The sequence below is a fragment of the Impatiens glandulifera genome, chromosome 1, assembly GCF_907164915.1.
Source record: "Impatiens glandulifera chromosome 1, dImpGla2.1, whole genome shotgun sequence".
NCBI classification, from domain to species: Eukaryota; Viridiplantae; Streptophyta; class Magnoliopsida; order Ericales; family Balsaminaceae; genus Impatiens; species Impatiens glandulifera.
The window spans coordinates 600207-628013 of record NC_061862.1 but is presented as its reverse complement, the minus strand read 5'-3'; the positions used below and the strand labels follow the sequence as shown (position 1 = coordinate 628013).

At 37.5% G+C, this 27807-nt stretch overlaps 2 protein-coding genes and 3 non-coding genes across 5 annotated transcripts; 4 read left to right on the top strand and 1 right to left on the bottom strand.

The window, feature by feature from the left end:
- Positions 1-1625: 1625 nt before the first annotated feature.
- LOC124921005 lies at positions 1626-4991 on the bottom strand. Its single transcript, XM_047461603.1, has one exon. It carries the CDS (start codon positions 4989-4991, stop codon positions 1626-1628), a length of 3366 nt encoding a protein of 1121 aa, XP_047317559.1.
- Positions 4992-16076: 11085 nt separating this feature from the next.
- On the top strand, positions 16077-16202 carry LOC124922850. Its single transcript, XR_007097903.1, has one exon. It is a non-coding gene; the product is annotated as a small nucleolar RNA SNORD14 (small nucleolar RNA).
- A 74-nt stretch (positions 16203-16276) lies between these two features.
- LOC124922842 lies at positions 16277-16399 on the top strand. Its single transcript, XR_007097894.1, has one exon. It is a non-coding gene; the product is annotated as a small nucleolar RNA SNORD14 (small nucleolar RNA).
- A 53-nt stretch (positions 16400-16452) lies between these two features.
- Positions 16453-16576, top strand: LOC124922831. Its single transcript, XR_007097884.1, has one exon. It is a non-coding gene; the product is annotated as a small nucleolar RNA SNORD14 (small nucleolar RNA).
- Positions 16577-23451: 6875 nt separating this feature from the next.
- LOC124920979 (secreted RxLR effector protein 161-like) lies at positions 23452-23897 on the top strand. Its single transcript, XM_047461571.1, has 2 exons — positions 23452-23659; positions 23749-23897. The coding sequence occupies exons 1-2, from the start codon at positions 23452-23454 to the stop codon at positions 23895-23897; spliced, it is 357 nt and encodes a 118-aa protein (XP_047317527.1).
- Positions 23898-27807: the final 3910 nt, after the last annotated feature.

The window sequence follows — 27807 nt, the reverse complement described above, 5'->3', positions numbered from 1 at the left end:
CATCGCAGCTGTGATCACCGCGATAGTTCGCCTAGCCGCCTGAAGTTAAAGTCGCACCTAATCTTCCACAGCTGAAGAAGACACTGCAGAATAACTAGAACACAGCACCTGCACCTCTTTCCTTTTGGCGAACGCAGATTTCGGAATTCCAGCAAAAATGGACTAGAATCCTAAAACAGAAGAATTCTAATCCTAATCTAGACCTAAGTTATTCTCAATCAATGCAATTAACAGCTAAGGTTTAACCAATACAGTATGTTACTTCAGCAAAGTAAACAATCCAATAAGAACTCAAGTAAACTGCAGGTTCAAGCTTCAATAATGACTGGCATCGGTGTACAAAACCGATGCCTCAAACATAGTACTACGATCTACATCGAATAGACAATTACCTGAAGTGAAGAAATCGACAGAATGGATAACGGATCGGAGCTCTCCTGGATCTTCCGCGTGAATACTCCTTCTAGTTCTGCTGTCGTGCTGTATTCGTTTCCTTTGACCAAATCTGAAAATGGAGTTCTTCTCTCTCTAGACGGAATCGGAAATGCTTCTTCTTCGCGATGGAACCTTCCCTGGATTTTTGTAACCGCTCCTCTAGCTCCAAGAAGTGAAAAAAAACTGCTCTCTTTCTCTAAAACTCACCAACTCAAAAACTGACTTCCCCACTCATCTTCCCCCTCTTTTTTTAATTTTATTACAGTTTTTTTTTTAGCATCATCGGTATATCTGACCGAATCGATACGCCTAGCAAGATCGCTCGGCGGTGATTTCAAGATCTCAACCTTTTGATGAATGCTTTGTTCCTTGATTTCTTTCTTTTGAGCATGTCTCTTTTCGCGAAGCTAGACAATTCTCCTAATCCACTCAACTTTCAGGTTAGGTTCGGGTTCTGCTGTGTCTCAAAGGGTTTAAAAACAAAGATTTTTCAGCAATCGCAAGGTATTTTTGAAGGCAGTTGACAGACCAGACTTCCCTACGTGAGTCTTTTAGAAAGACTTCGAAATCGCTTTTGGAAACAGTCATCGGTTAAGAATTGGTCTTAACGCTTACTCATTTCATAATGTCCTTGTTGGTTCATGACAATAGAGATCACTGTCTTCTTCACACTAAGGATAAAAATGTTTTGAAAGATTTTGACCGAACCTATTTGATAGGTTGCCTACCTATCCCCTGAGGATGGGGAATCAGGTCCAAAGGTAGTTCAATAGTTCTTCCTTCAATTCTGAGTGCAATGGATTGAAAGGAAAATGAAAGAAATTCTCTCAACGTGCTTGTTAACAGGTCCTCAACATGTTTTTTTTTTTAGAAACTTGACTTTAACAATCACGTTGAAAGTTTTTTTTTTCGTTTTTGTTTTTAAATGCATTTGCAAAAATGCCCCTAGTATAGAAACTAGGGGTTCGACGACAATGTCATGAAATGCATGCTTGTATGCGAATGCAGAGAAAAGATGTTGAATTCATGATATGCATTTTCCGGAAATGCCTTTTGTAGAAAGCAAATGGGCTTAGGCGTTCACCTCATTTGGAACATCTTTGACAATCACGGAACACGTGAAATGAGAAAACCCCCATGATTTTTTTCTTTTTAAAACAAATCAAAACCATGTCGTTGATTTATTTATCTCAGGAATAGTATTTCTTGAGCGTGTCAAGATTAAAGGGTGATGAACACTCATCGCCATCGAGAGTGGCGAGGCGAACAGCTCCACCTGAAAAAATCTGCTTGATGATGAAAGGTCCCTCCCATGGCGGCTGAAATTTTCCTCTAGGGTCCTGCAGCTCTCGGGTTTTTCTAAGAACAAGGTCCCCTACAACAAGATGCCTAGGCTTAACCTTCTTGTTGAACGCCCTTGCCATGCGTTGTTGATAAGCTTGTGTCTTGCATAGGGCATCTAGCCTCCGGTCCTCCATGAGTGATAGTTGGTCGTATCTGGACTTCAGCCAATCTTCCTCGATGACGTGGCTCTCCAAAAGAACCCTGAGAGTAGGCAATTCCAACTCAATGGGTTGAACTGCCTCCATGCCATATACCAACGAATAAGGATTTTCGTCCGTGGAAGTCCGAGCGGTGGTTCGGTAACCCCACATAGCATAGGGTAGCTTCTCATGCCAATCCCTATATGTTTGTGTGGTTTTCTTCAAGATTGAGATCACATTCTTGTTAGCAGTCTCGACTGCCCCGTTGGTTTGCGGTCGATATGGTGAAGACTTATGATGCTCGATTTTGAATTCTCTTAAAAGTTCGAGCACATTACCTTGAAAGTGTCGTCCATTATCGGAAATCATCGAATGGGGAACCCCGTATCGACTAATGATATTATTGCGAATGAACTTTGCCACGTGGGAGGATTTGAGGATTTTGAATGAAGAAGCCTCAACCCACTTGGTAAAGTAATCAATAGCGACCAATATGAATTCATGGCCACTGGATGCGTGAGGGTGGATTTTCCCAATGATGTCGATTCCCCATGTAGAAAATGGCCATGGAGAAATCATGTTATAGAGGAGAGAAGCGGGAGTATGCTTTAGATTAGCATAAATTTGACACTGGTGACACTTCTTGACGAACGCAATGCAATCTTGTTCCAAGTTCTGCCAAAAGTAGCCTAGCCGAAGAACTTTCTTAGCAAGAGCCATGCCATTCATGTGGGAACCGCAATTCCCAGCATGCACTTCTTCCATGATGGTAGTAGACTCCGCCTGATCTACACAAAGCATGTTTTTTCCATCAAAAGATCGTCGATAGAGACATCCCGCCACAACCACATAGCTAGTGGCAAACTGACGGAGAGCGCGACGCTCTTTCTTCTGAAAGTGGGCAGGGTATTCCCCCCTTTCGATATATGATTGAATGGGCTCGAACCAAGGTTTGCTTGAGATACTAGCGTTAGCCACCACTAGTTTCTCATAGATGCGATTGCACCTTTGTTGGATTTTGAGTGGCTTGATCTTGATTCCTTCGGGAATCTGAGTCATTGCCGCAAGAGTTGCAAGGGCGTCAGCGAAACGGTTCTGACTCCTTGAAGCATGGATGAAAACAACACTTTCGAATTTGGCGATTAAACGCATGAGAAAAGAATGATAAGGTTTAAGATTGTCGCCTTTGACCTGCCAATCTCCATTGGCTTGTGAGATTACAAGATTCGAGTCTCCAATAACCTCCAATCTGTTAATCCTCTTCTCGCTAGCTAACTTGATCCCAGCAATGCATGCTTCGTACTCAGCCTCGTTGTTGGTGACACTATAACTCAACTTAACAGAAGTAGGATTATACGTGCCAGCAGGATCGATCAAAAGGATACCAATGTCGTAACCTTGTCTGCCCGACGCGCCATCGAACATTAACTTCCACGTTTCGGATTGAACAACCATGATCTCATCATCTGGAAAGACCATCTCTTCGTCATCGTCTCCAACGGTGATTGGTTGATCAGCTAGGAAATCAGCCACTATGCTCCCCTTGATTGACTTTTGCACAGTATGTGTGATGTCATATTCTGAAATCATCATCACCCATTTAGCAAGACGCGGCGAAAGAAGAATTCTTTGAAACAAGAAACGAATGGGATCGAGCCTTGACACTAGCTTGATTGGGTGGGCTTGCATGTAGTGGCGCAACCTCTTCGTTACCCAGGCTAGTGCCCAACAGACTTTTTCCACAGAAGAATAGTTCAACTCGTAACCGGTCATCCTTTTGCTGAGGTAGTAGACAACTACTTCCTCTTTGTTCTCGTTCTCTTGGGCCAACATGCTCCCCATGGATGACTCGGTGACGGTGAGATAAAGAATCAAAGGAACTCCTGGCCTCGGAGACATGAGGATAGGAGGGGATTGCAAATAAGCTTTCACCTTATCAAAGGCGTGTTGACAAGCGTCACTCCAGACGAATTTTTGATCCTTCTTCAGAAGCTTGAAGAGAGGATCGCAAGTGGAAGTGAGCTTACTGATGAAGCGACTAATGTACTGGATTTTCCCGAGAAATCCTCGAACCTCTCGCTCGTTCCGGGGTGTTGGCATGGCCGTGATGGCTGCAATTTTGCTAGGGTCGACTTCTATTCCTCTTTGAGTAATTAGAAATCCCAGCATCTTACCGGCAGTAACACCGAATGTGCATTTCTTTGGATTTAAACGAAGTTGGTATTTCCGAATCCTTTGAAGGAACTTCTCTAGGTTTACAATGTGTCTCGCTCGATTCCTGGATTTGACAATCATATCATCGACGTAGACTTCGACTTCCTTGTGGATCATGTCGTGGAGGATAGTGGTGGCCGCCCTCTGATACGTGGCTCCAGCGTTCTTCAGCCCGAAAGGCATTACACGGTAGCAGAAGGTGCCAACCTCAGTGATAAAAGTAGTCTTTTCTTTGTCCTCAGGCGCCATCAAAACTTGATTATAGCCTGAGAAACCATCCATGAATGATAGGAGCTCATGACCAGCCGCGTGGTCAACCAACACGTCAATGTGTGGGAGTGGGAAATTATCTTTGGGGCTAGCTTTGTTGAGATCACGGTAGTCCACGCACACACAGACTTTTCCATCTTTCTTAGCCACGGGGACCACATTGGCGACCCATTCTGGATATTCGACAACATCTAGAAAGCTGGCTTCCAATTGTTTCTGCACCTCTTCCTTAATCTTGTCGACCATGTCGGGTTTCATACGCTGGAGCTTCTTCTTGACAGGCTTGGCATCCGGGTACAACGAAATACGATGTTGGACAATTTCGGGGTCAATGCTCGGCATGTCTTTATAGGACCATGCAAAGACGTCTTTGTTAAGCTTCAACAACTCAATTAGATGATGACGCTCGTTTTCATCTAGGCTTTGGCCTATCAAGACAATTTGTGGATCCTCCCCCGAATTCAAATTAATTTCAATAGTTTCTTCCATGGAAGAGACTTGATTCTCATTTTCTAAAAATCGTTTCATTTCAAACGGAAAATCATTATCAACAAACGTATCATTTGAATTCAAAGTAACATCATGCATTGCATAAACATGGACATTAGAATCCTCAACAACGATATTCGACTCGGAAACGAAAGGAGAAGGAGGATCAACTGGAGTTTTAACAAGATGGAAAAGAATGAAGAAGAAGAGGAAGCGACAGAAGAAGACTCATGTTTGGTGAACTTCTCGGATATGACCTCTTCAATTATTGTTTTCCCAATGTCGAGGACAAGTGCCATGGTGGATCTGGAAACATGTTTAGATGTGGGTGCCATCTCTTCATCGTCACTTGAATTGTCTGAGTCGGAATTGATCAATACATCAGGGTCGGCTTCCATTGAGCATGGCCTCAGAGTGCTCCTTGACAGCTTCCAACTTTGCGGGGATGTATGGGGATCTCAGAAAAGCTCCCTAAGTCCACCTGTGAAATATGATTCTTCTTACTATCGGAATTGATGTCAATGGTCCCCTCTACTATTAGCTGATGAAGCAAAAGTGCATAAACAATGGCATTAACATGCTTTGCGGGAATCAAGACAGATGTAGCGGTCTCCCACATGTACTAATAATCGAAGTAGAACTCCTAAGAGGAGGGACTCTTATTGTTGGGAGAGACGTACCTTCATAAAGATGTGTGGACCATGCCGAATTGGCGAAATAAACGGGCGATGTCATAGATGTTGATCACTTCCAACTCTAGAATCATGATAAACGGGAGACCACCCATCTAGAACCTCACGACATCGAAGTGATACTACAAGATGATGAAAAGGAATTGATGGTCGTCTGAGATACTGTGACCATCATGGTCTTAGAAAGTCTTGACCGCTGCATGGGGAGAATATATGATAAAGATAGAGTGGGGAGTCGAGCAAAGATTGTCTATCCACCACTCAAGCAATAGCACGAGGGGAGACCCCCACTAAGAATAGTGAGTCGGTCCCGAAGAGAACACTTGGAGACCTTGAAGGGTCTCGACCAGGAAGAGACTGGCTAGGCTCTGAGTGCGGGTTTCCACGAAATGGACGACCCCAACGAGGCGAAGTAACAGGAGCATCCCCTTAGAGGGACGCAACAAGAAATATGCTACCAATATAAGCATGTCCTACCTACAATGGACTATGCAATATAAGCGCGAGTTCACCCGAAGAAGTTAAGAAGTAGGTGTCTCGTCATGTAGTCGAGTGGGGAATCAGCAACAAGTCCTCAGATGTGGGCCGAAGAATGGCTTAGAAGTCTTCCATAGTAGGGCGTATGTGCACCCCACCAATGATGAATGCCCGAGATGCTTTGCTCCAACGCCCTTGCATGTGCGCCATTAGCCGCTCGTCTATCATGGTGCTCATCAAATGTAGAATCTCATTCACACTAAAGGGTGCAAATGTGAGAGTGTTGTCTTCGAACAACTTTCTAAAACTCCTCAGTCTTTCTTCTGATATGTCCATGACGCTCTTCGAAACACAAGTTTATTAAACTCTCACATTTTAACACTCCCTTCTCCCTTTTTTAGCTTAGCCCTATGAACATCTACATTTTTTTACTAGCATGCTAAACATTCATCCCTAAGCATTGAGATTGGCTTACGACATGGAGAATGCCGTAATCAAGAAGAAACGAGATGAGAGAAATTGATGTATCTCAGTGCTTTATCGATACATTTTGGGCACACAGCCTGTCAGTGTAGTTAGTATCCTATAGATACTCCTTGACTACACGACTTCGAAGTAAAATGAGCGCTTGAGCCCGTTCATGTGCAAATAGTGATTATGACAACGCTTCTGTTTGCACACCCCTTCAATTAAAAGCGTCGAGCTTTGTCGGGTTTTACCCTCATGCAATTTAAGCAACTAAGCAATCAAGCAAATGTGAATACAAGATTCACATTATTCACGGGTTCTCACACCCTCAAGCAAAATGTTGTGAAGTTATAAACGTAACATCCTTCGAATTTTTTTTGGGGGGTAGTTTGGCCAACTACATGTTTTGAGCTAAACATCTTAGGTAATCCCCAGCAGAGTCGCCAGTTTTCTGTATGCGTTCATTTCTGTTCCCTTCGATTTTCTTTGGCGCGTGTGCCCATTTTTTATTTGGTTTGGCATACGCTCCCTTTTTTCCGAATTGAATTGGCCCGTACAGGTTTTAAATCGACACACTCGCGAATGTGTCGATTTAATTGACTTGAGAGTCGCCACTTTAGTTTACTTCCCAAAGAAACTAAAGAAAAAAAAATCAGAGATTCATTTTAAGAGTCCGGTGTTTGGTTACGTAGTAGGAAAGGGCATACGGCGCTATGTCCTATACGCCTGTCTTTACATACAGTCTCTACTCCTAAGTAATTGGCCATATGATGTTTGAAAGATTATTACGTTTTCGTTCTAAGTTCAGAACTCTTTTACTTGTGTGAGAAATCTTGATCATTTTGCAAGGGGCTAGTCTTATTCATGGGGTATCTGACAAGGATAAGGCATTGAAAAGTATTAAAAGGCATTGAAAGGCATCAAAGAGCATCGCAAGGCATAGAGCAACCTTGTCAAAGAAAAATAAGAATTAGAATTCCGAGAAAAATCAAATGAGGATAGATGAGGAGAATAACAATTCGATTGGAGGACTAGAATTTTATTCTTTTGCTCAAAGGAGAGAAGAGGGTGGATTAACTTAAGGTCCCAAATGTTTCCCGATTTAAAATTTTCAAAGTTAAAGAGAACTCCGAACACAATACATTAAAATGAGTCATTTTCAAAAATAATTCCCAAAATTCCCAAAAGTTTCATATGATAGTCAAAAATATTATTAAAAGCTCATAGGAATCGAGTTTGGAATTTTCGGAGTTATAGAACCCCCGATATGACACTACAAAGATAGACATTTTTCCAAACGGGCCCTAAAAATTCCGGGAAAAATTATTTTTGAAGAAAGTAATATTTTGGAGTTTTGGGGAAAATTTGAGAAGGTTTGAAAGTGGTTTGAATGTTAGAATCATCATTTTAAGGTGGTTTGTTAAAATTGGGAAACAAACAGGACCTAAGATTATATTAATTTTGTTTTTTTTTTTGAAGTTTTAAATTAAAATAAAAGGAAAAGAAAGTTTAGAGGTCCAATTGAAAGGAGGGAAAGAGTTCAGGGACTACTTTAATTTCGAATTAAATAATTAATTCGAAATTAAAGTTGTTAGGCATATTTAAAAATAAAAGAGGCCTGGGGGCTTCTTTGCAACTTCAACAGAAGTTGAGGGAAGAGGATATAACAGAAATACTCCTCGTCTCCGGCGACCCCTCCGGCGATGGCGATTTCCGGCGACACTGCGCCTGAGATCGAAGATCGTTCTGAAGGCGAATCTTCCACTGGTCCGTTCATCCCGTTTGAGTTCCATCTTCTTCCCACTATAGTTCGTCCTGTTGATTCGACGAATCTCAAAGAGAGAGAGAGAGAGAGAGCTTGATGTTGTTTCTTCAAACTGCAAGACCGCCGCAACCTAAATTTTTTATCCTTCATCGCAGCTGTGATCACCACGACAGTTCGCCTAGCCGCCTGAAGTTAAAGTCGCACCTAATCTTCCACAGCTGAAGAAGACACTACAGAATAACTAGAACACAGCACCTGCACCTCTTTCCTTTTGGCGAACGCAGATTTCGGAATTCCAGCAAATATGGACTGGAATCCTAAAACAGAAGAATTCTAATCCTAATCTAGACCTAAGCTATTCTCAATCAATGCAATTAACAGCTAAAGTTTAACCAATACAGTATGTTACTTCAGCAAAGTAAACAATCCAATAAGAACTCAAGTGAACTGCAGGTTCAAGCTTCAATAATGACTGGCATCGGTGTACAAAACCGATGCCTCAAACATAGTACTACGATCTACATCGAATAGACAATTACCTGAAGTGAAGAAATCGACAGAATGGATAACGGATCGGAGCTCTCCTGGATCTTCCGCGTGAATACTCCTTCTAGTTCTGCTGTCGTGCTGTATTCGTTTCCTTTGACCAAATCCGAAAATGGAGTTCTTCTCTCTCTGGAAGGAATCGGAACTGCTTCTTCTTCGCGATGGAACCGTTCCCTGGATTTTTGTAACCGCTCCTCCAGCTCCAAGAAGTGAAAAAAAACTGCTCTCTTTCTCTAAAACTCACCAACTCAAAAACTGACTTCCCCACTCATCTTCCCCCTCTCTTTTTAATTTTATTACAGGGGTTCATTTGTAATTAGCCCAAAAATTGAAGGGCACGCTTGGAAGAAAAGAAAAAATATATATTTTCCCTTTTTTTTTTCCTTTTCGTTTTACTCCTTTTCCATTTTTCTTTCTTTGCACCTTCACACTAAACGAATCACCCCGGTCGCGTATTTGCTCAGAAAATTGTGAAAATTTTATGGTCAGTTCTTAACACCACGAACATGAATCTCCTTTTTGAATGAACCCAAACGGACCTTCCTATCCAAAGTTATGATATTTTAAAGTCACCCCTCCATTTCAATTTTTTCAATCCCGCGGTTTTCACTTTCATAACTTTAATAGCCCATAACTTTGTGCACAGAGCTTTCCCCACAATGAGGTTGGTACCATTGGAAAGGCAAGACTCTTGCCTACATCCCCATGTTCTCCTTTGCTTGCGAAATGATCCGTGTTGGTCAGGAGACTAGCCTCACAAAAAATGTGTCAGTTCACGCATCACCTTCGCTGCGGGTGACTTGGACTGAGCTTCAGGGAGAACTGGGAGAAGTATTTGGTGTCGATGGAAAGGTAATTCAAAGGGCTTTCCAACGGTAGCTCATACACTGAAGATGGATCATTGGTGCAAAAGATATGATTTTTAGAAGTGCAACATAGCTTCAGCTAGCTCCCAGAACTTGAATCGGTAGTTTTTTCCTTCTTTTTGAGCATTTTCTGCACAAATTTGCAAACAATAACATTATACTCAAAATTCAAGATTTTTCAAAACGTACAACATGAACGTGTCACGGGTTGGGAAAACAGAGTCGTTATGAAACTCGACCTTTAGATCGTTATCTTTTAAGCTTTACCGGGTCAGTTTTCCACGAGGTGATTCTATTTTTGTTTTCCCGGTTCAATAAACAAACATGAGTATTATTTTGGGCCGGGTTTTTCTATTAGGTATCTAGGGTGTAAAAATGGGGTGTCTACAACAGCAATTTGTTTATGGATGTTCGGAGAAACTCTCCTACGTCACCCCTTCTTCCAACCACCGGAAGGATTCACTATAATATGATTCGAATCAAATACAGTTTACACACACTTAGCTCACTATTGAACAGAACACTTTATGTTCAATTACAAGATGAAGAATATCACTCAACTAAAGGTGTTTTGATTCTAGCTCTCTCTTGATTCACACACAGTACAATCAGAAAGTAGCTTCACAGTATGAGTTCAGTAAGCAAGATGATTGAGTAGTTTCTCTCTCTGCAAAATCATATTGCTTGTTCGTTCTCTAAGGTAGATTCGTAAGGCTAGTAGTTCTTCTTGTTAAGGCAGATTGTCCGTTGTCCTTGAGATTTGTTAAATACTGAGCAGGAGTTAACGGTCGAATATTCAAGAATGATACGTGGCACTCTTCCATTGGAAAGCCTCCATTGTACACAACAGGTTCTGAGCACAAGGATCGTGGTCGTACATCACTGGTAGTGCGCCGAATATTCCATCAGGGATGTACCTACAAAACAAGTAATGTGAGGAAAATTCTCTTACGTGGCATTCCTTGGTTGGTTGCATATATATGTTGTACTAATCTTCACTAAAAAGTGGAGCATGAGTAGGGTACAATTATAGCACATGGGTAGGTGAAATGCTAGCTTCAAGCATACTGCTTAAACTGAGCATTAGACGTATTTCAGTTAGACGGATTTGTAAAATCAGTCTAATGAAATCAAACATCTCCTTCTAATAGTAACGTCTATTAGACCGCCTGGTCTAATAGAATTAGACTCACGTCTAATTACAATAACTATTAGACTACACGTCTAACTCCACTGAGTTAGACTGCACGTCTAATTCTAGTTCTACCTCAGACTTGTCTGAAGGAGTTAGACTCATGTCTAACTTTCACTAATTAGACTACGCGTCTAATTATCCAATAATCATTAGACTGCACGTCTAACTTCACTGAGTTAGACTGCATGTCTAATTCCGGTTCTACCTCAGACTTGTCTGAAGGAGTTAGACTCACGTCTAATTTTCACTAATTAGACTACGCGTCTAATTATCCAATAACCATTAGACTACACGTCTAACTCCACTGAGTTAGACTGCACGTCTAATTCCGGTTCTACCTCGGACTTGTCTGAAGAAGTTAGACTCACGTCTAACTTTCACTAATTAGACTACGCGTCTAATTATCCAATAACCATTAGACTGCACGTCTAACTCCACTGAGTTAGACTGTACGTCTAATTCCGGTTCTACCTCAGACTTGTCTGAAGGAGTTAGACTCACGTCTAACTTTTACTTTCTATTAGACTGCACGTCTAACTCCACTAAGTTAGTATGCACGTCTAACTCCACTGAGTTAGACTACACGTCTAATTCCGCACATATTAAACCATCCTTCTAATTACAAGTCTATTAGACTACATGTCTAACTCCGGTGAGTTAGATTGTACGTCTAATTCTGAATATCTATTAGATCATCCGTCTAATTACAAGTCTATTATACTACACGTCTAACTTCGGTGAGTTAGAGTGTACGTCTAATTTCGAATACATTAGACTTACGTCTAATTCCGTGTACATTAGACTACACATCTAACTCCGATGAGTTAGACTGTACGTCTAATTCTATAGATTCATTAGACTACACGTGTAACTCCGATGAGTTAGACTGTACGTCTAATTCTATACATTCATTAAACTACACGTCTAACTCTGATGAGTTAGACTGTACGTCTCTATGCATCTAATTGCCAAAATCGGTCTAATGACCTCATTAGAGCCAAGTCTTATGAAATATTGTTTCAATACACCTTCATCAAAACTCATAAGTCATTTCATCATCAAAATCTCAGTGGTTAAATTATTTCAACACTTAGTCAAAATAATTTGACCCAACAGAACATGATGAAAAACGAAGTTTAGTGTATTACCAAAATTAGGACCTTCTTATATCTCTTCTCAAAGGGAGATTTTATCACCTCCCTGTTGTCAATTACTTGAATTTCATTTTCTATGAAGTTATAGAAAACTAAGTAAAAATGGTCGTCATGAATTGTTGGGAAAAACATCTGCAAATACAATTAAAGTAAATAAGATTGCATAGAGGTGTACATGCTATTAAATGATATCACAACAACAGATTTACTTACAAGATCTGCATTCATGAGGTCTACTTTCTTCATGTTGAAATTCTTAGTTTCCTCATAGACCATCAAATCAAATTTCTCTTTCATAATACTCTCATCATTAGCATAAGACTATTTACAACATAGTCTGTATTATAACACTAATAAGATAATTGATAAATAATAGTGTTAGTACAACTTACGGTGATCACATTTGTGAAGAAAAGCTTATTGTGTGTAGAGTCAAAGATTGAGTTTCATCTGTGAGGTTGGTTATAGTAAGGGCTCGCTTTTCGCTATTTTGATTTTCTCCTAGAAATTACGTTCAACATATACGACCAAACATCAACAATCAGATTGTCTATCCAATGATCAACAGTCAAGATAAGCATTTCCGCGTGCGTCAGGTGGAGAATGAGTGTATCACTATAAAATAACATTCCATTGCATAAGACAAGAAAGCATATTTCAGAATGAGGTAGAAAGTACATTTTTTCAATATAAATAAGAATGTAGAGGAAACATTACGTTTTTTCTTGTCCTTTATCAAATACGAATCCCAGAATTATCTTCTTCTTGGTTGATATATCCTTAACATCCCTAAATATTTTATCGTAATAGGTGTATTCAATATTTGGGGCAATTTTAATCCTTCAAGTCATTCGTTCATTTTTCGTCAATCATTATATGGTAGACGAGGCAATGTAGGTTTAAGTGGCGGTGGTAGAATAGAGATGCATTGTTCTTCAGTTTTACTACCGACAAAAGAGGAGAGTTGTTGTTGGTTTTAATGGTGATTTCCTTGCTTAACTAATCAGTTTTCAAATTTTTGGGGTATTTTCTACACAAGTTTAATGGATTTGATGGTCTAAGAGCTGTTTCTTGAAAAAATTTGGTAGGAGAAATTTGGATCTTGTTGGCTTTGATTGTGGATGGAATGATGTTCTTGTGGGCTTTGGTTGTGGGAGTAATAATGTTCTTGTTGGTTTCGGTTGTGGGAGTAATGATGTTCTTGTGGGCTTCGGTTGTGGGAGAATGTTCTTGTTCTCTTGGTTGGTGATGTTTTGTCTGGTCTAAGCTCCTTGCTAAGCCTTCCCTCAGGATTGAATATTAGTTTACGACCGTAGAAAAAGGCTCAAAAGCAAATTGTACAAGTTTAATTGCGTTCATGTGGTGCATCTCATTTAGATATTTAGCACCTCGTGCCAATGCTTCTGTAGCGGCAACAACCTTCATCAAACATGATGCAATATTGGATGTATAGTCACTCCTAGAATGCTCATTCCAAACCTACATAGTCTGAGGCTTTACAATTTGGTCATTTAGAGGCTACTTAGTATGAGGCTTAACATTTTAGTCATGTGGAGGCTGCTCATTCCTAGGCTTCTGATTTTGGTCATTTAGGGGCAACTCAATCTTAGCATTGTCATCCCGAGCTTGTTCAGGTGGAGACTGCTCATTCTTAAACTTCTGATTTTGATCATTCGGGGGCAGATCAGTCTTAGGATTGTCATCTCTAGCTTATTCTAGTGGAGACTTCACATTTTGGTGATTCGGTGACTGCTCATTCGGAATGGCTATGTGTTCTTGAGCTAGATCAGTTGTCTTGGGAATTTGAGCCAAGTTTTTCAGGGCATGGCGCTAATAGTCCGTTCTTTTCCTAATCATGCAAACAGAAGGGTTAAGATTATGAGGATAGTCTAAAAAAATTTCGAGACCTAAAAAATATCTTTGTAAATTTGGATTGGTAAAGAGTTTTAGGAAGTCAAAGCATAGGGTGCTTTGTCCCTCGGGGATGAACTGTCCATTCAATATTGGTGGAACAACTATGCGTCGTTTGGATATCCTTTTCTTGCGGATTTATTCGAATCCTATAGGGATGTATCCCATGCTAGGGAAATATCTTATTTTGCGCATCATTCTAATGACAAGGAAGCTAAACGTACTAAAGTTAGGGTGTTTGGATGAGTATTTATAAGGATTTAACATATCTCGAACCCGCTTAGTTTAACTTTAGGGGTGTCAATATGGGTAGACCCAAAGACTGCTGCAATGTCAGTTTCGTCGTTGATTGTGATAACTTGGTCGTTGGCGATGAACCAAAGCTTTTAGTACAATGTAGAGACTAAAGTCTTGGCTTAATGAAACCATGGTCTTCTTAAGATCAAGTTATAGGAAAGTTGTATGTTGATGATGCAGAAGTCAACTTGAAAGGGTATGCCGGCCACTTAGACAGTGCACTTGAGGCAACCCATTATCTCACGACGAGAATTATCGAAGCCTATGACACACTCCAAGAGTTTACTAGAGACATATGTTGAGAGTTGATTCACTATCTATTAAGACCATCGGAACGATCTTTCCCTCTATTTGCACATAAATATAGAGTGCTTTATCATGGTTTGATTCGGTTGATGAAAGATTCTTGTCTTCAAAACCGATCATGTTATGTTGCGAACTAACGTATATGATCCCTTACTAGTTCTTCAAAGGTCGTGTTAGCATAGACATTAGTCTTTATTAACTCATTGAGGACTGCTTTCATGTGCTTGATAGAGTACATCGGGATTTCCTAAATGAAAATATTAGCATTTTTCCTTTTCAGTTGACTCAAGAGATTGTCTCTTGGGTTAAGAACTCTGGGCTCATTTTCCCTTATAGTCCCTACTGGTGGTTGCGATGAGGATGACACATTGGACGATGTGTTTTTTATGAAACTAGGTTGAAAATCCGTTTCACCACGTGTTGTCGCGATATCTATCGGGGCGTAAATGTGAGCAGTCGTTTTGACTTTCACTATTTAAAAGCTTTACCAAAACATGTTTTAGACTTCTTTTTGAGCTAGAGATCAATCATGTTGATTTCTGGTTCAACGTCATGGATCAGGTCCAGTAATGCGTTGACGTCAAAGGATGCTTAGTTAGTTGTGAGCATGTTGACTTGGTGATCTGGTAGTGGATTCTTAACTATTTCCGACTTGGAGATCACGTTTTGATCGATCAAGTCCTGGAACATATGTTTGAGGGCGCTACAATTGTCGGAGCGTGGCCCTTTGCTTGGTGATAGTCACACCAAACATTCTCATACTTACCGAAGAATGGTCTGTCTATTTTTGGAGAGAGGGGTTTGATAAGATTATTTTCTTGAACAATTTTCATTACTTGACTTAAAGACATTTATAGGTCGTCAAAGATTCTAGGAGGTCTATGTGCATTCGAATGTGTGGTTTTGGTAGGAGTAGTTGTACTTACCTTAGGCTGTGGAGGCTTACTTGGGCTCGTCTTTTGAGGAGATTGTTCATGCCTGAAAGTGGTTACCTAATATATTTATGTCTTTGTCTTTCTTGGGAAACGACTTGAAAATGGGGTAACTTTAACTTTTCTCGATGGCATCATCGATGTTATTTCCAATTTTTACCAATTTCTTCATGTTTGGTTGGACATTTCCAACACTATTAAGTTGAAAATTTCAGCCATTAATTCGTTCTAATTTCAAAATCATTCTATTTATTTGATTATTTATATTAAATTTAAATGATTCAAATTGAATAGGCCTTAGAAGAGGCCCACTCCAGCCCGGCTGAATTCGGCCCGCCCCAGCCCTATAAGATAATTATTTATCTATTTCTTAACAAAAATGGAAAAAAAAAGTTAGTCTTCTTCAACGACCGAAACCCTAAAAACGTCCCTCACTATTCTTTATAATCCTTCCTTCTTTCGGTGTTGATCAAAAATATCATTCAACTCTAGCCGCGGCCTCGGTCCTCTCTCTATCTCAATCTTTGAGCTCTTCGATTTCTGTCTTTGTTCTTCAACAATTCCGTTTAATAACGTGTCAATGATGATGTATATCTAAAGGCTTGTTTCTCAAAACATTCGCAGTGGCCGCCTAACATCTTTCGCCTTCGCCGGGCTCGAGAGATAATGCAGCTATTATCCTTCCTTGGATGTCTGAGTCCTTTTTATTAACTATCTATTGCTTCTTTATGATTATACTTGTTTTTGTTTATTTAAATCTGTTTTGAGTTTAAACTGTTGATGATGATAATCCGAAGGCTTGTTTCTCAAAACATTCGCAGTGGCCGCCTAACATCTTTCGCCTTCGCCAGGCTTGAGAGATAATGCAGCGATTATCCTTCCTTGGATGTCTGAGCCATGTTTAACTTTTATTCCTTTAATTATTAATTTGATCTGTTTAATGTTTTGAACTGTTAATGATGATAAATCCAAAGGCTTGTTTCTCAAAACATTCGCAGTGGCCGCCTAATATCTTTCGCCTTCGCCGGGCTTGAGAGATAATGCAGCTATTATCCTTCCTTGGATGTCTGAAACATGTTTTATTTTTTTTGATTTTATATAATCTTTCGACTATCTTCTCATCTGGGGGGTTGATGTAAAATGCTTCTTATTCTTTCCTTCTTGGATATCTGAAATTGACCATTTTTTGATTTCCTTATATTTTGTTACTCCTTTTGATTCTGATGAAATTGAAGCTTTTGAATCTGTTTGTATCTCAGTGCCTTTGTTTTGGACATACGCCTTGATTTGGTATCTGATCCAGCTTTCTGAGTGGTTTGTTTTGTTACCGGAGCCTTCCATATGATCAGGTCAGAATTGTTTATTAGAGTCTTTGATTAGTTCTTGATAAATTTCGCATCAGAAACCGGGGATATTGAGATCCCCATCTCGGATTCATGTTCGCTGGTTCGGCTCTAAGTGACAGACAGCAGCGACATGCTTACCGGATTTTTGGAATCTTTCTCCAATAATATTAGCTTTTACCAATCCTGCGTTACTAACATCGGTCTCCACCACCAACTTCAGATATTGAAAAGACTAGAGGAAGTTCAGAAAACCCTCATTTCTTTTGCGACTATATACCAGAATATTGTAACAAATTACTGCTCTAATTGAAATGTGGCAAGATTCGAAAAGCATAATCCTAAATTCATATAATTTTGTGATTATTTGTTCTCAAATCCAATTTTGAAACTTTTTTCTCCGTGTAGTTCATCTAATAATTCGTTAACTACCGGATATGGATACTTATCTCTAATTAATTGTTATATCGTTTAACTTATAGTAGTTTATACATGATCTCCATGTATCATCCAGTTTCAAACATCTTTGCAATCAGTCCTAATGATAAAGTTTCTGATGATCAATTTCTCATAAAGGAGAAAGTCCTTTGTTTTCTGCAAAAATGCGTCAGAATTTTTGAATCACTCTTCCAACAATGAAATCTATTTGTCTAGTGTCTTTTTGTCACTAACTTCATCTTCTTTATAAATTTGGGCCACCTCTAAATAAGTGATTGCCTAATGCCTAAGCGGTTGAATATAAATATAATAAAGTTGTTATATAATTATCATTTTATAAAAATCAAATTAATATTTTTTAATATAATAATATTTAATAAAAATAAGTATGTAGACTAGTTGAAGTAGAGAAAGATTATTAGATGATTGAAAAAAATGTAGATGATCAAGGAAGTGAGGTGAATGAGATAAGAAACGAAAAAGAAGAAGATAAATGTATTGGAATATAAAGAGTCATTTCAAAATTTAAATAAATAGTGAGTGATAAAGAGTTTTTTTATTGAATATATATATATATATATTAATATTAATATTAGTAATTAGTTAATTAAAAATAATAAATAATAAATAATTAAATAATCTGACCGCCTCATGTATAGGCGGAGTGGGATTGGACCGCCTACCGTTTAAGCGCCGTCTAGGCGGCCGCCTCGACCGCCATTTAGAACACTGTCAAATACTAATTAACTTTCTATTGGCCGACTAACTGAATAGAATAAGACTCTTCCATTCTGTAGAATAAGACTCTTCCATTCTGCAACTCATTTATTTGGCGGTTCCTTCATCTAAGAAAGAGTAAGAGCTACTATTGTCGATTAAGATTGATATCATTTGACTTCCCATTCATCCTTTAATTTTTAGCCTTTTGCCTCCCTTTCGCTCATCGATTGTGCAAATATCTTCCTTTTGAGTTTTCTCAGGTACAATTTCCACTAATTTGCAAATAATTCTTCCATTTCTTCATTAATGTCTTCCACAATATAGATTCGCAATCTTTTGTATATTTTTCTCCATACTTGATACATAGTTACTTTCCCTCTGTGCTTGATACACAACCCATTTATTCGACTTACTGTTTACCTGAATTGATTATCTCTTTTTGTTCTCCGCATGTTTTCCAATATATCTGATGGCTCCATAGTAATAGATCTGAACTGCATTGTTTGTGTGACATTATATTTCATCTTCTTTGACCTCTTCAATATTTTTTTTCTTGTATTTTGGCTAACTTCATTGTTTGATCTAACGCGGCATGTTGTGAAGTAAAGACACCACAATCTTCAATTCTTCTCTAACTCAATGAAATTCAAGCATAATATTCTTAATCTTGAGGTGTCATATATCTCGAAGAGAGGGATCTCAATTCTAGCCAATTTAAAATGAGTATCAAGGGGATCTAATAGGGATCTCTCCTATTAGATTTTCAATCCAATCAAGGGATGACAAATTATTCTCTACATTTTATTGTCAATATATTTCCTATTCTCTATCATTTCTCATTTAAAATATAATAAGATTCGATACAATTGATGTCTTTAATGCATTCATTGAAGTTCGACATGTCTTGCGTGATCCCCATTTACCGAAGTTGTCATTAAGATCCAAGGTTCATCATCAACGACTTTACTCTTGAGCTCTCTCCATAACTGTCTTTTTTTCGTTTGCTATATTGCTTCCATTGATAACAACAAAATAGTATTTCGTCTTGTTATCCTGTTAACAATCTCCACTATCATGACCTGCTTATTGTCGAATAACTTTTTGACCTCAACTAAGCTATTATTCTAGCCAACCTAGATTCTGCTTTTACACCTATCTGAATTGTGAATATAAGATCAGTCGTTTCCAACACAGTCTTTACTGATAGTATCAATTTGATTGTGTCTTACTCTCGTCTCCAATATAGTCTCCAGTATACTTTGATTTTCTGTCTTTCAATTATTTTTCTAACTTTTATGGAATTATATTCTTTCTTTCGATGGAGTCATTGAGCCCCCTAATATTTCAGGTAATTATATGCATGAAGAAATGTTGACGACATTCTTATTCATTCATTTCCTTTCCACTTCAATCTTCTCCATATTTGTGGTTTGAATGGAATTACATGTCTAGGATGTTGCTTACCTCTCGTCTGCATTGTGGCCTAAACCGTTTCATTAGAAGAGGATTTGGAAGTTTATTCGCCTACAATTTCTTTGTTTCCTGACACTTTTGGAATCAAGTCTGTTTTTGGGTTACCCTTCTCTAAATTTGTTGTTTACTTTGGTACTTCAGCTTGCCCTTCCACATTTTTCTTTCATTTCTTGCTTCCCTCTTCTTGTGTTTGATTTTCTTTTGTTCTTTCACCTGAGTTTTCAACTACTTTTCCTTTGGCATTGCTTTCTTTTGCTGTTTTTTTTTTCTACCATTGTTTCTTTTGTGTTTGTTGTTTCTTGTTTGTTTTATGGTTGATCATTGATTTAGGGCAATAAAATATTTAAAGGTATTGCAGTTCACGCATTTGTATGGTCGTCATTCATAGTGTAGTCTCATCTTGGTAGCATTGCCATTTCGATCCACCACTGTAATTTCATTAGGGAAAACGCTCATGGGTTGAACTCCAACGCTCATCCTAGCATATATGAGATTTCCGCTTTCTTTAGTGATTTTATCCATGTATAGCAGGTTTCTGAGATGACTAGCGAAATGGCTTAAGGTTTTTGCATTGTAAATGTCATCCAAATCATAATTGTTGGGTATTGGTTGACCCAACATTGTGGCCCAATCTCTAGTAACTCGCTTATTGGACTTGACCTAATAATATAAATAGATACTACTCTCTTGGTGGGAGGGAGATGTCAAATTCCTTTGTGGTGTTTGGATGCTAGTGAGAGGGTTGCCTCCTTTGTGTGAGATAGTGGTGCAACGGAATCGATAAACAAGAGTGAGCCAAACTTCAATCGCATTCACACCCAACAGTGGTATCGGAGCTAGGGTTTAGGGTTTGTAATTGGAGTTTGAGATTGGGTTAGAGGATATAAGTTATCTTCACCAATAAGCGTAGATCTGTCCTTGTTTCTTCTTTAATCCTCTTCTTTTATTTTTGCTTCTACTACTAATGGAGGAAGAAGAAAGTCGTTGCCGCCTCTGGAGAAGAAGTCGTTGTTGTCTTGTTCAACCGTTGTCGGTGTCGCGTTTGTCGCGACTGTTGAGAATCAAAGCCTCCGCCGTGCCGCTATTGTGCCTCCGCCGTGCCGCTACTGTGCCTCCACCGTGCCGCTGTCGTGCCGCTACCGTGCCGCTGCCGTGCCGCTGTCATGCCGCTGCTGAGAAGACGAAGCAGCAAATCCCCGAGTGGGGTGGGTAAGTTGAAACTTTCTTTAAGTTTCGCAAAGTATCATAGCTTGAACCCTCCTATTAAATTCTGCCAATTGATTGTTGATTGCTTTTTATTTGTTTGATAGCATGTCTGGTGTTAATCAATATGGTATGGTTCTGTTTGACGGAAAAACTGATTTTAGGGAAGTCATGCATGTGAGGGGTAGATCTCATGGTAGGTTTAGTGCTCAAAAGTGTTATAATTGTCATGATTCTGGTCATTTTATCAAGGACTGTCCTAAGTCTAAGAGAAATCAGCATACTGAAAATGCTAATGTGGTTGTTTGTGAGGGCAATAAAGGTGATATTTTTATGATTAATAATCTATGTGATTATGCTAGCTTAAACTCTGTGTTATCTGATTCTTTGTGCAAATCTGATTGGCTAGTTGACTTTGGTTGTACTTTTCATGTGACTCCATTTAGATATTTGTTTTCCAACTATAAAGAGATTGAACATGTTTTTTGTGTCTATGGTAAATTCGAAAAATTGCAAAGTGTTAGGAATAGGTGATGTATGCCTAAGGTTCTTTTATGGCTCCGTGTTTACTTTGAAGAATGTGAGGCATGTTCCTGATTTGCGTTATAATTTGATGTCTTGTGCATCTCTTGAGAATGATGGTTTAGAGGGAAAGTGGGGGAAAGGTGTTATGAAAATTTTACGTGGGTCTCTTGTTATCTTTACTGCTAAAAAGATTAACAATCTGTATGTGTGTCATGCTGAGACTTCTTGTGACTCTGTGAACTTTGTGATTGGTGATAAATATGTTCTTTGGCATAATAGATTAGGTCACATGAGTAACAAAGGTCTAGAAATTTTTGCATAAAGGTGGTCACTTTGGTGGTGATAAATTGTCCCCCATCCCCTTCTGTGAATCATGTGTGCTAGGAAAACAACATAAGGTGAGTTTTCCCATCTTCTCTTACCCAAATGTGTTTAAGTGTACTGATATCCTTGAATATTTACATGCTGATGTGTGGGGTCCTTCTAGTGTTGTTACACATGGAGTGAACAAATATTTTCTGTCCATCATTGATGATTATTCTAGGAAAGTTTGGGTGTTACTTTTAAAACATAAGTCTGATGTTTTTGAAAAGTTTAAAGAGTGGAAGATTTTGATTGAGAATCAAACATGTAAGAGAATCAAAACTCTTAGAACAGATAATGGTCTTGATTTTCTTTAATAAACAGATGAATGATTTATGTGTTACATGGGGTATTAAAAGACATAGGTCTGTGCCGTACACACCACAGCAGAATGGTGTTGCTGAGATGATGAACAGGACACTTCTAGAGAGGGTGAGAGCTATGTTAGCGTCATCTGGTTTGTCTAAGAAGTTTTGGGGGATGCTTTGTATACTGCTGCTTATTTAATAAATAGGTCCCTTAGTGTTCCCCTAGCAGGGAAATGTCCTAAATCTGTGTTTTCAGGTAAACCTCTTGATTTGAGCAACTTGAAAGTTTTTGGTTGTGTTGGCTATGTGCATCAGAAGGTTGACAAGTTGGAGCCTAAGTCCAAAAAATGTGTGTTCTTAGGCTACCCTGAAGGGGTAAAAGGTTATAGGCTTTGGGATAGGAGTGAACCTGGACTTAGTATTGTGATAAGTAGAGATGTTGTCTTTAATGAAAATGATTTTCTTTGCTTGTCTATGTCCTCCACTCCTGTTAATGATGCTCCTAATAAAGTGGAGCATGTGCCTGTAGTTTTTGATCAACCTATTGAACATGATGTGAATGCTCTAAATGAGGTGGAGCATGATAATGTGCATGATATTGATGATTTGCATGATTCAAATGTTTTGTCTGATTCAAATGATTTGTCTGATGATTTGCATGACTATCAACTTGCTAGGGATAGAAGTAGAAGAACTGTTATAATGCTTTTTAGATTTATGGATGATAATTTGAATGATTGTAATATGTCTGAATTTGCTTTTAACATGTTTGAATCCCTAAACTGTAATGAGCCTAACTCTTATAACGAAGCTTTGAGGTCTAAGTTTTCTACTGAATGGATTGTTGCTATGAATAATGAGATGAATTCCCTAAGAATCAATGATACTTGGAAACTTGTTCTTAAACCTCATAATTGCTCCTTAGTGGATTACAAGTGGTTGTATAAGGTGAAACAAGAGTTTGAAAAAGTTAGATTCAAGGCTAGGTTAGTAGCCAAGGGATTTACTCAAAAAGAGGTAATAGCTATGCTGAAATTTTTGCTCCTATTATCAAATTCACTACTGTTAGAATTATGTTTTGCTTTAGTTGCTCACTTTGATTGGGAATTGAAGCAAATGGATGTTACCACTGCTTTATTACATGGTGAACTTGATAAGAATATATTTATATGCATCAACTTGAGGGGTTTGTTGACCCCCAGTTGACTTATCATGTTTGTTTGTTAAAAAAAGCCTTGTATAGTTTAAAACAATCTCCTAGGCAATGGAATACCAAGTTTGATAAGTGCATGCAATCTTTGATGTTTAAAAGAAGTTCTTCTGATCATTGCCTTTACTTCAAGAATATAGACTTTGTGCATGTATTTCTTTTATTGTATGTGGATGACATGTTGATTGTTAGCCCATGTCTGAAGTCTGTTATGCATGTGCAAAAATCGCTTTGTGAAAATTTTGACATGAGAGACTTAGGTGATGCTAAGAAGATTTTGGGCATGAATATCATTAGAGATAGAACAAAATTTTCTCTTATGTTGAATCAAAGTGCATATGTTGCTAAAATTTTGAGTAAATTTTCTATGTCTGATGCTAAATCTGTGAATGTGTCTCTTGCTTCCCACTTTATGTTAAGTAAGGATCAGTCTCCTAAGACTGAAACTGAAATAACTGAAATGAAGAATGTGCCTTATTCCAATGCAATAGGGTCTGTTATGTATCTCATGGTTAGTACTAGGCCTGATATTGCATATACAGTTAGTTGCTTGAGTAGATTTATGTCTAACCCTGGTATTCCTCATTGTAATGCTTTGAAATGGCTTTTGAGATATCTAAAAATCACTTTGATGTTGGCTTGATTTTCTCTAAGTGTTTTGTAGGTACAAAGTTGGTTGGTTATGTAGATTCCAATTATGCTAATGATAGGGATAATAGAAAGTCTACTACTTCCTATGTGTTTACTTTGTGTGGCTCTTGCATAAGTTGGAAGTCTCAACTTCAACCCATTGTTGCTTTATCTACTACATAATTTGAGTATGTAGCTGTCACTGAAGCCTTTAAGGAAGCAATTTGGCTTAGGGCTGTTTTGTCTGAAATTGGTTTTCTTGACAAAAATGTGGTTGTGTTTTCTGATATTGTTGAAAAGGACATTGTTAAGTTAGAGAAAATTCCTTCAGAATTTAATCCTGTTGATATGGGTACTAAGTGTCTACCTGCTAAAAAATTTATTTCGTGTCAACGGATTTTAAATTTTGACTTAGGGAAAACTCTTTGAGGTTCGTCTTTTATGGGAATGGCATGCTTTGTGATCTTGCCTTCAATCTTTGTGATTTTTCCATTCTTTGTGCTCTTGCGTTTGATCTCTGTGATTTTTGCATGCTTTGTGCTCTTGCATTTGATCTTTGTGATTTTCGCATGCTTTGTGCTCTTACATTTGATCTTTGTGATTTTTGCATGCTTTATGCTCTTGCGTTAGATCTTTGTGCTCTTGCGTTAGATCTTTGTGTTTTTGCGTTTGATCTTTGTGATTTTCACATGCTTTGTGATTTTGCGTTAGATCTTTGTGATTTTCCCATGCTTTGTGCTCTTGCGTCTGATCTTTGTGATTTTCGCATGCTTTGTGCATTTGTCCCTAGTCTTTGTGATACGAGTTTACCTTGGGTATTCTCTTTGTTGCCTCAGTGATAATAAATTGGCGATGATGTGTCTTGCGATTCCGTGATTATGTTTTGCACTGTTTTGGGCCAAAGGTGGAGATTGTTGGGTATTGGTTGGCCCAACATTGTGACTCAATCTCTAGTAACCCGCTTATTGGACTTGACCTAATAATATAAATAGATACTACTCTCTTGGTGGGAGGGAGAGGTCAAATTCCTTTGTGGTGTTTGGATGCTAGTGAGAGGGTTGCCTCCTTTGTGTGAGATAGTGGTGCAACGGAATCGATAAACAAGAGGACTGAGTCAAACTTCAATCGCATTCACACCCAACAACAATCACTCTAAACCAACATTAAGAAGTGATCGTTCTCAATCTTTTAGATTTTTTTTGTTTTTATCTGAAGGGAAAATATAGTCTTATAATATAATTTGTAAGACTAAACCAACCAAGTATGTGAATATGCAGAAATGAAGTATTATCATACACAGAGTTTTTATAATTACAAATCGAATATAATTATACGTCTCAAATCACAAGTAATTCAAATTTAAAGCCACCAAATCACAATCACTATAAAACCCAACATTAGTAAAAGATTGTTCTCAATCTTTTAGAATTTTTATGATTATATCCATTCGGCAACAATATAATCTTATCATTATTTGTAAGATTAAAACAACTAAGTAGGAGAATATGAAGGAATGAAGTATTTCATACACAAAGTTTTATAATTTCAAACCGAATACAATCATTGTAATACCAACATTGATAATGGATCTTTTTTAATATTTTAAAATTTTTGTGTTTTATCGGCACGGCCAAAAAAAGAAAGAGCTTCTTAGGTTGGCCTGTAGGAGCTGACGAATGTAGTAAAATCAATTATGCCTCGACTGGATAAATTCACTTATTTTACACAATTCTTCTGGTCATCCACGCGGGGCAACTAAGTAGTAGAATATGCAGAAATTAAGTTTTCTCGTACACAGAGTTTTAATAATTTCAAATTAAATATAATTATACGTCCTTAATTGCAAGTCACCAAATCACAATCAATATAAAACCAACATTGATAAATGTTCGTTCTCAATCTTTTAAAATTTTGCGTTTCTATACATGCGACAATAATATAATATAATCATATTATTTTTAAGACTAAATCAACTAAGTATAATAATATGCAGAAATTAAGTATTCTCATGTAAAAAGTTTTATAACTTAAACTGAATATAAATATAAGTCCAAAATCACAAGTCATTCAAATCTAAAGTCACCAAATTACAATCACTATAAATCTAACATTAGTAATAATCGTTCTCAATCTTTTAGAATTTTTATTTTTCTGTCCACGCAGCAATAATACAGTCTTATCATAATATTTGTAACTAAACAAACTAAGTAGGAGAATATGTATAAATGAAGTGTTTCATACACAAAGTTTTATAAATTCAAAATCGAATATAATTATACGTCATAAATCACAAATTATTCAAATCTTAAGTCGCCAAATCACAATCATTGTAATACCAACATTGGTAATTGACCGTTCTCAATTTTTTAGGATTTTTGTGTTTTTATCCACACGGCAACTATATAACTATCATACATGTTGTAAGAATAATAAACCAACTAAGTATTAGAATATACAGAATTGAGTATTCACACACACTTTATTTTTATAATTTCAAACCAAATATAATTATACGTTCCAAATCACAAGTCATTCAAATCTAAAGTAACCAAATCACAATCATTATAAAACCAACATTAGTAAATAGTTATTCTCAATCTTTTAGAATTTTCGTGATTCCATCAACACGCAACAATATAGTTTTATCATATTATTTGTAATATTAAACCAACTAAATAAGAGAATATGCAGAAATTAAGTATTCTCGTACACAGAGTTTTTATAATTTCAAACCGAATATAATTATACGTCCAAATCGCAAATCACCAAATCACAGTCAATATAAAACCAACATTGATAAATGTTCATTCAATTTTTTTTAAAATTGTGTGTTTCTATCCACTCAATAATAATATAGTTTAATAATATCATTTGTAAGACTAAACCAACTAAGTAGAATAATATGCAGAAATGAAGTATTCTTATTAACAAAATTTTGATAATCTCAAACTCAATATAATTATAAGTCTCAAATCACAAATTATTCAAAATCTAAGCCACCAAATCACAGTCACTATAAAACTAACATTAATAAGTAATCGTTCTCAATCTTTTAGAATTATTGTGTTTCTCTCCACGCGACAACAATATTTCTTATCATATTATTTGTATGACTAAATAAATTAAGTAGGAGAATATGGTGAAATGAAAAATATTCTCATACACAAGGTTTGTATAATTTCAAACTTAATTATACACCAAAATCACAATCCATCCAAATCTAAAGCGACCAAAATCACAATTCATCGAAATCACAATACACCAAAATCATAATCCATCGAAATCACGATACACCAAAATCATAATCATTATAAAAATAACATTAGTAAATGATTATTCCTAATCCTTTAGAATTTTTGTGATTATATTATTTATAATATTAAACCAACTAAGTATGTGTTATTCTCGTATACAAGATCAAAATATTGTTATGCAACAGGAAAACATAATTTCCACATTAATATCTAGTTCAAGTGCTCAATTGGAACCCTAAACCCTAATTCTCATAGCTGTGGAGAAATAGGTCATTACTTATATTGCAATCACTTCATCATTTGAACAAATCATCGAAGTCTCAAATCTTATTAGAACAAAGAATCACGACAGTCCTACAACATATATGGTTAACAAAATTATTAGATTTTTATTACACTATCGAATATCGAAAAAAAATGTACCAACAATGCAAGGACACTCTATCACAAGTGGGAAAAAAAAAACATATGTTTTGAGAACTAAAATCTAAGAAGGAATGGCTAAAGAGGATAATTGGAAAAAAAAATCTTAACGGAACGGCTGCCGAAGAGGATAATTGGAAAAAAAAAATCTTATGAACAGAAAGTTAATAAGTATAAGGGCATAGTTGTTATAGAATCGAGCTCAGTAAGAGTAAATATATTGAGATTTCATGGGTCCAATATTGAGGACACTCAAATTCAGGTACATATACAGGTAAAAATTCTACAAGCCATAAATAAAAGGTGAAATTTATAAGATAATTAAGTCATGCAATGTTTGTCAAAAAAAAAGGTGAGATAATCTATGGCAGATATTTTTATGGACTTCATTAATGGGGGTTTCTCATTAAATCACT

What these genes read in the sequence shown, in the direction of transcription:
- LOC124921005 (XM_047461603.1), bottom strand. Translation starts at nt 4,991, where the DNA reads ATGCATGATGTTACTTTGAATTCAAATGATACGTTTGTTGATAATGAT.
- LOC124920979 (XM_047461571.1), top strand. Translation starts at nt 23,452, where the DNA reads ATGTCTGATGCTAAATCTGTGAATGTGTCTCTTGCTTCCCACTTTATG. An exon ending in TAGATTTATGTCTAACCCTG is followed by an intron (nt 23,660 to 23,748) that starts GTATTCCTCATT and finishes AGTGTTTTGTAG; the next exon opens with GTACAAAGTTGGTTGGTTAT.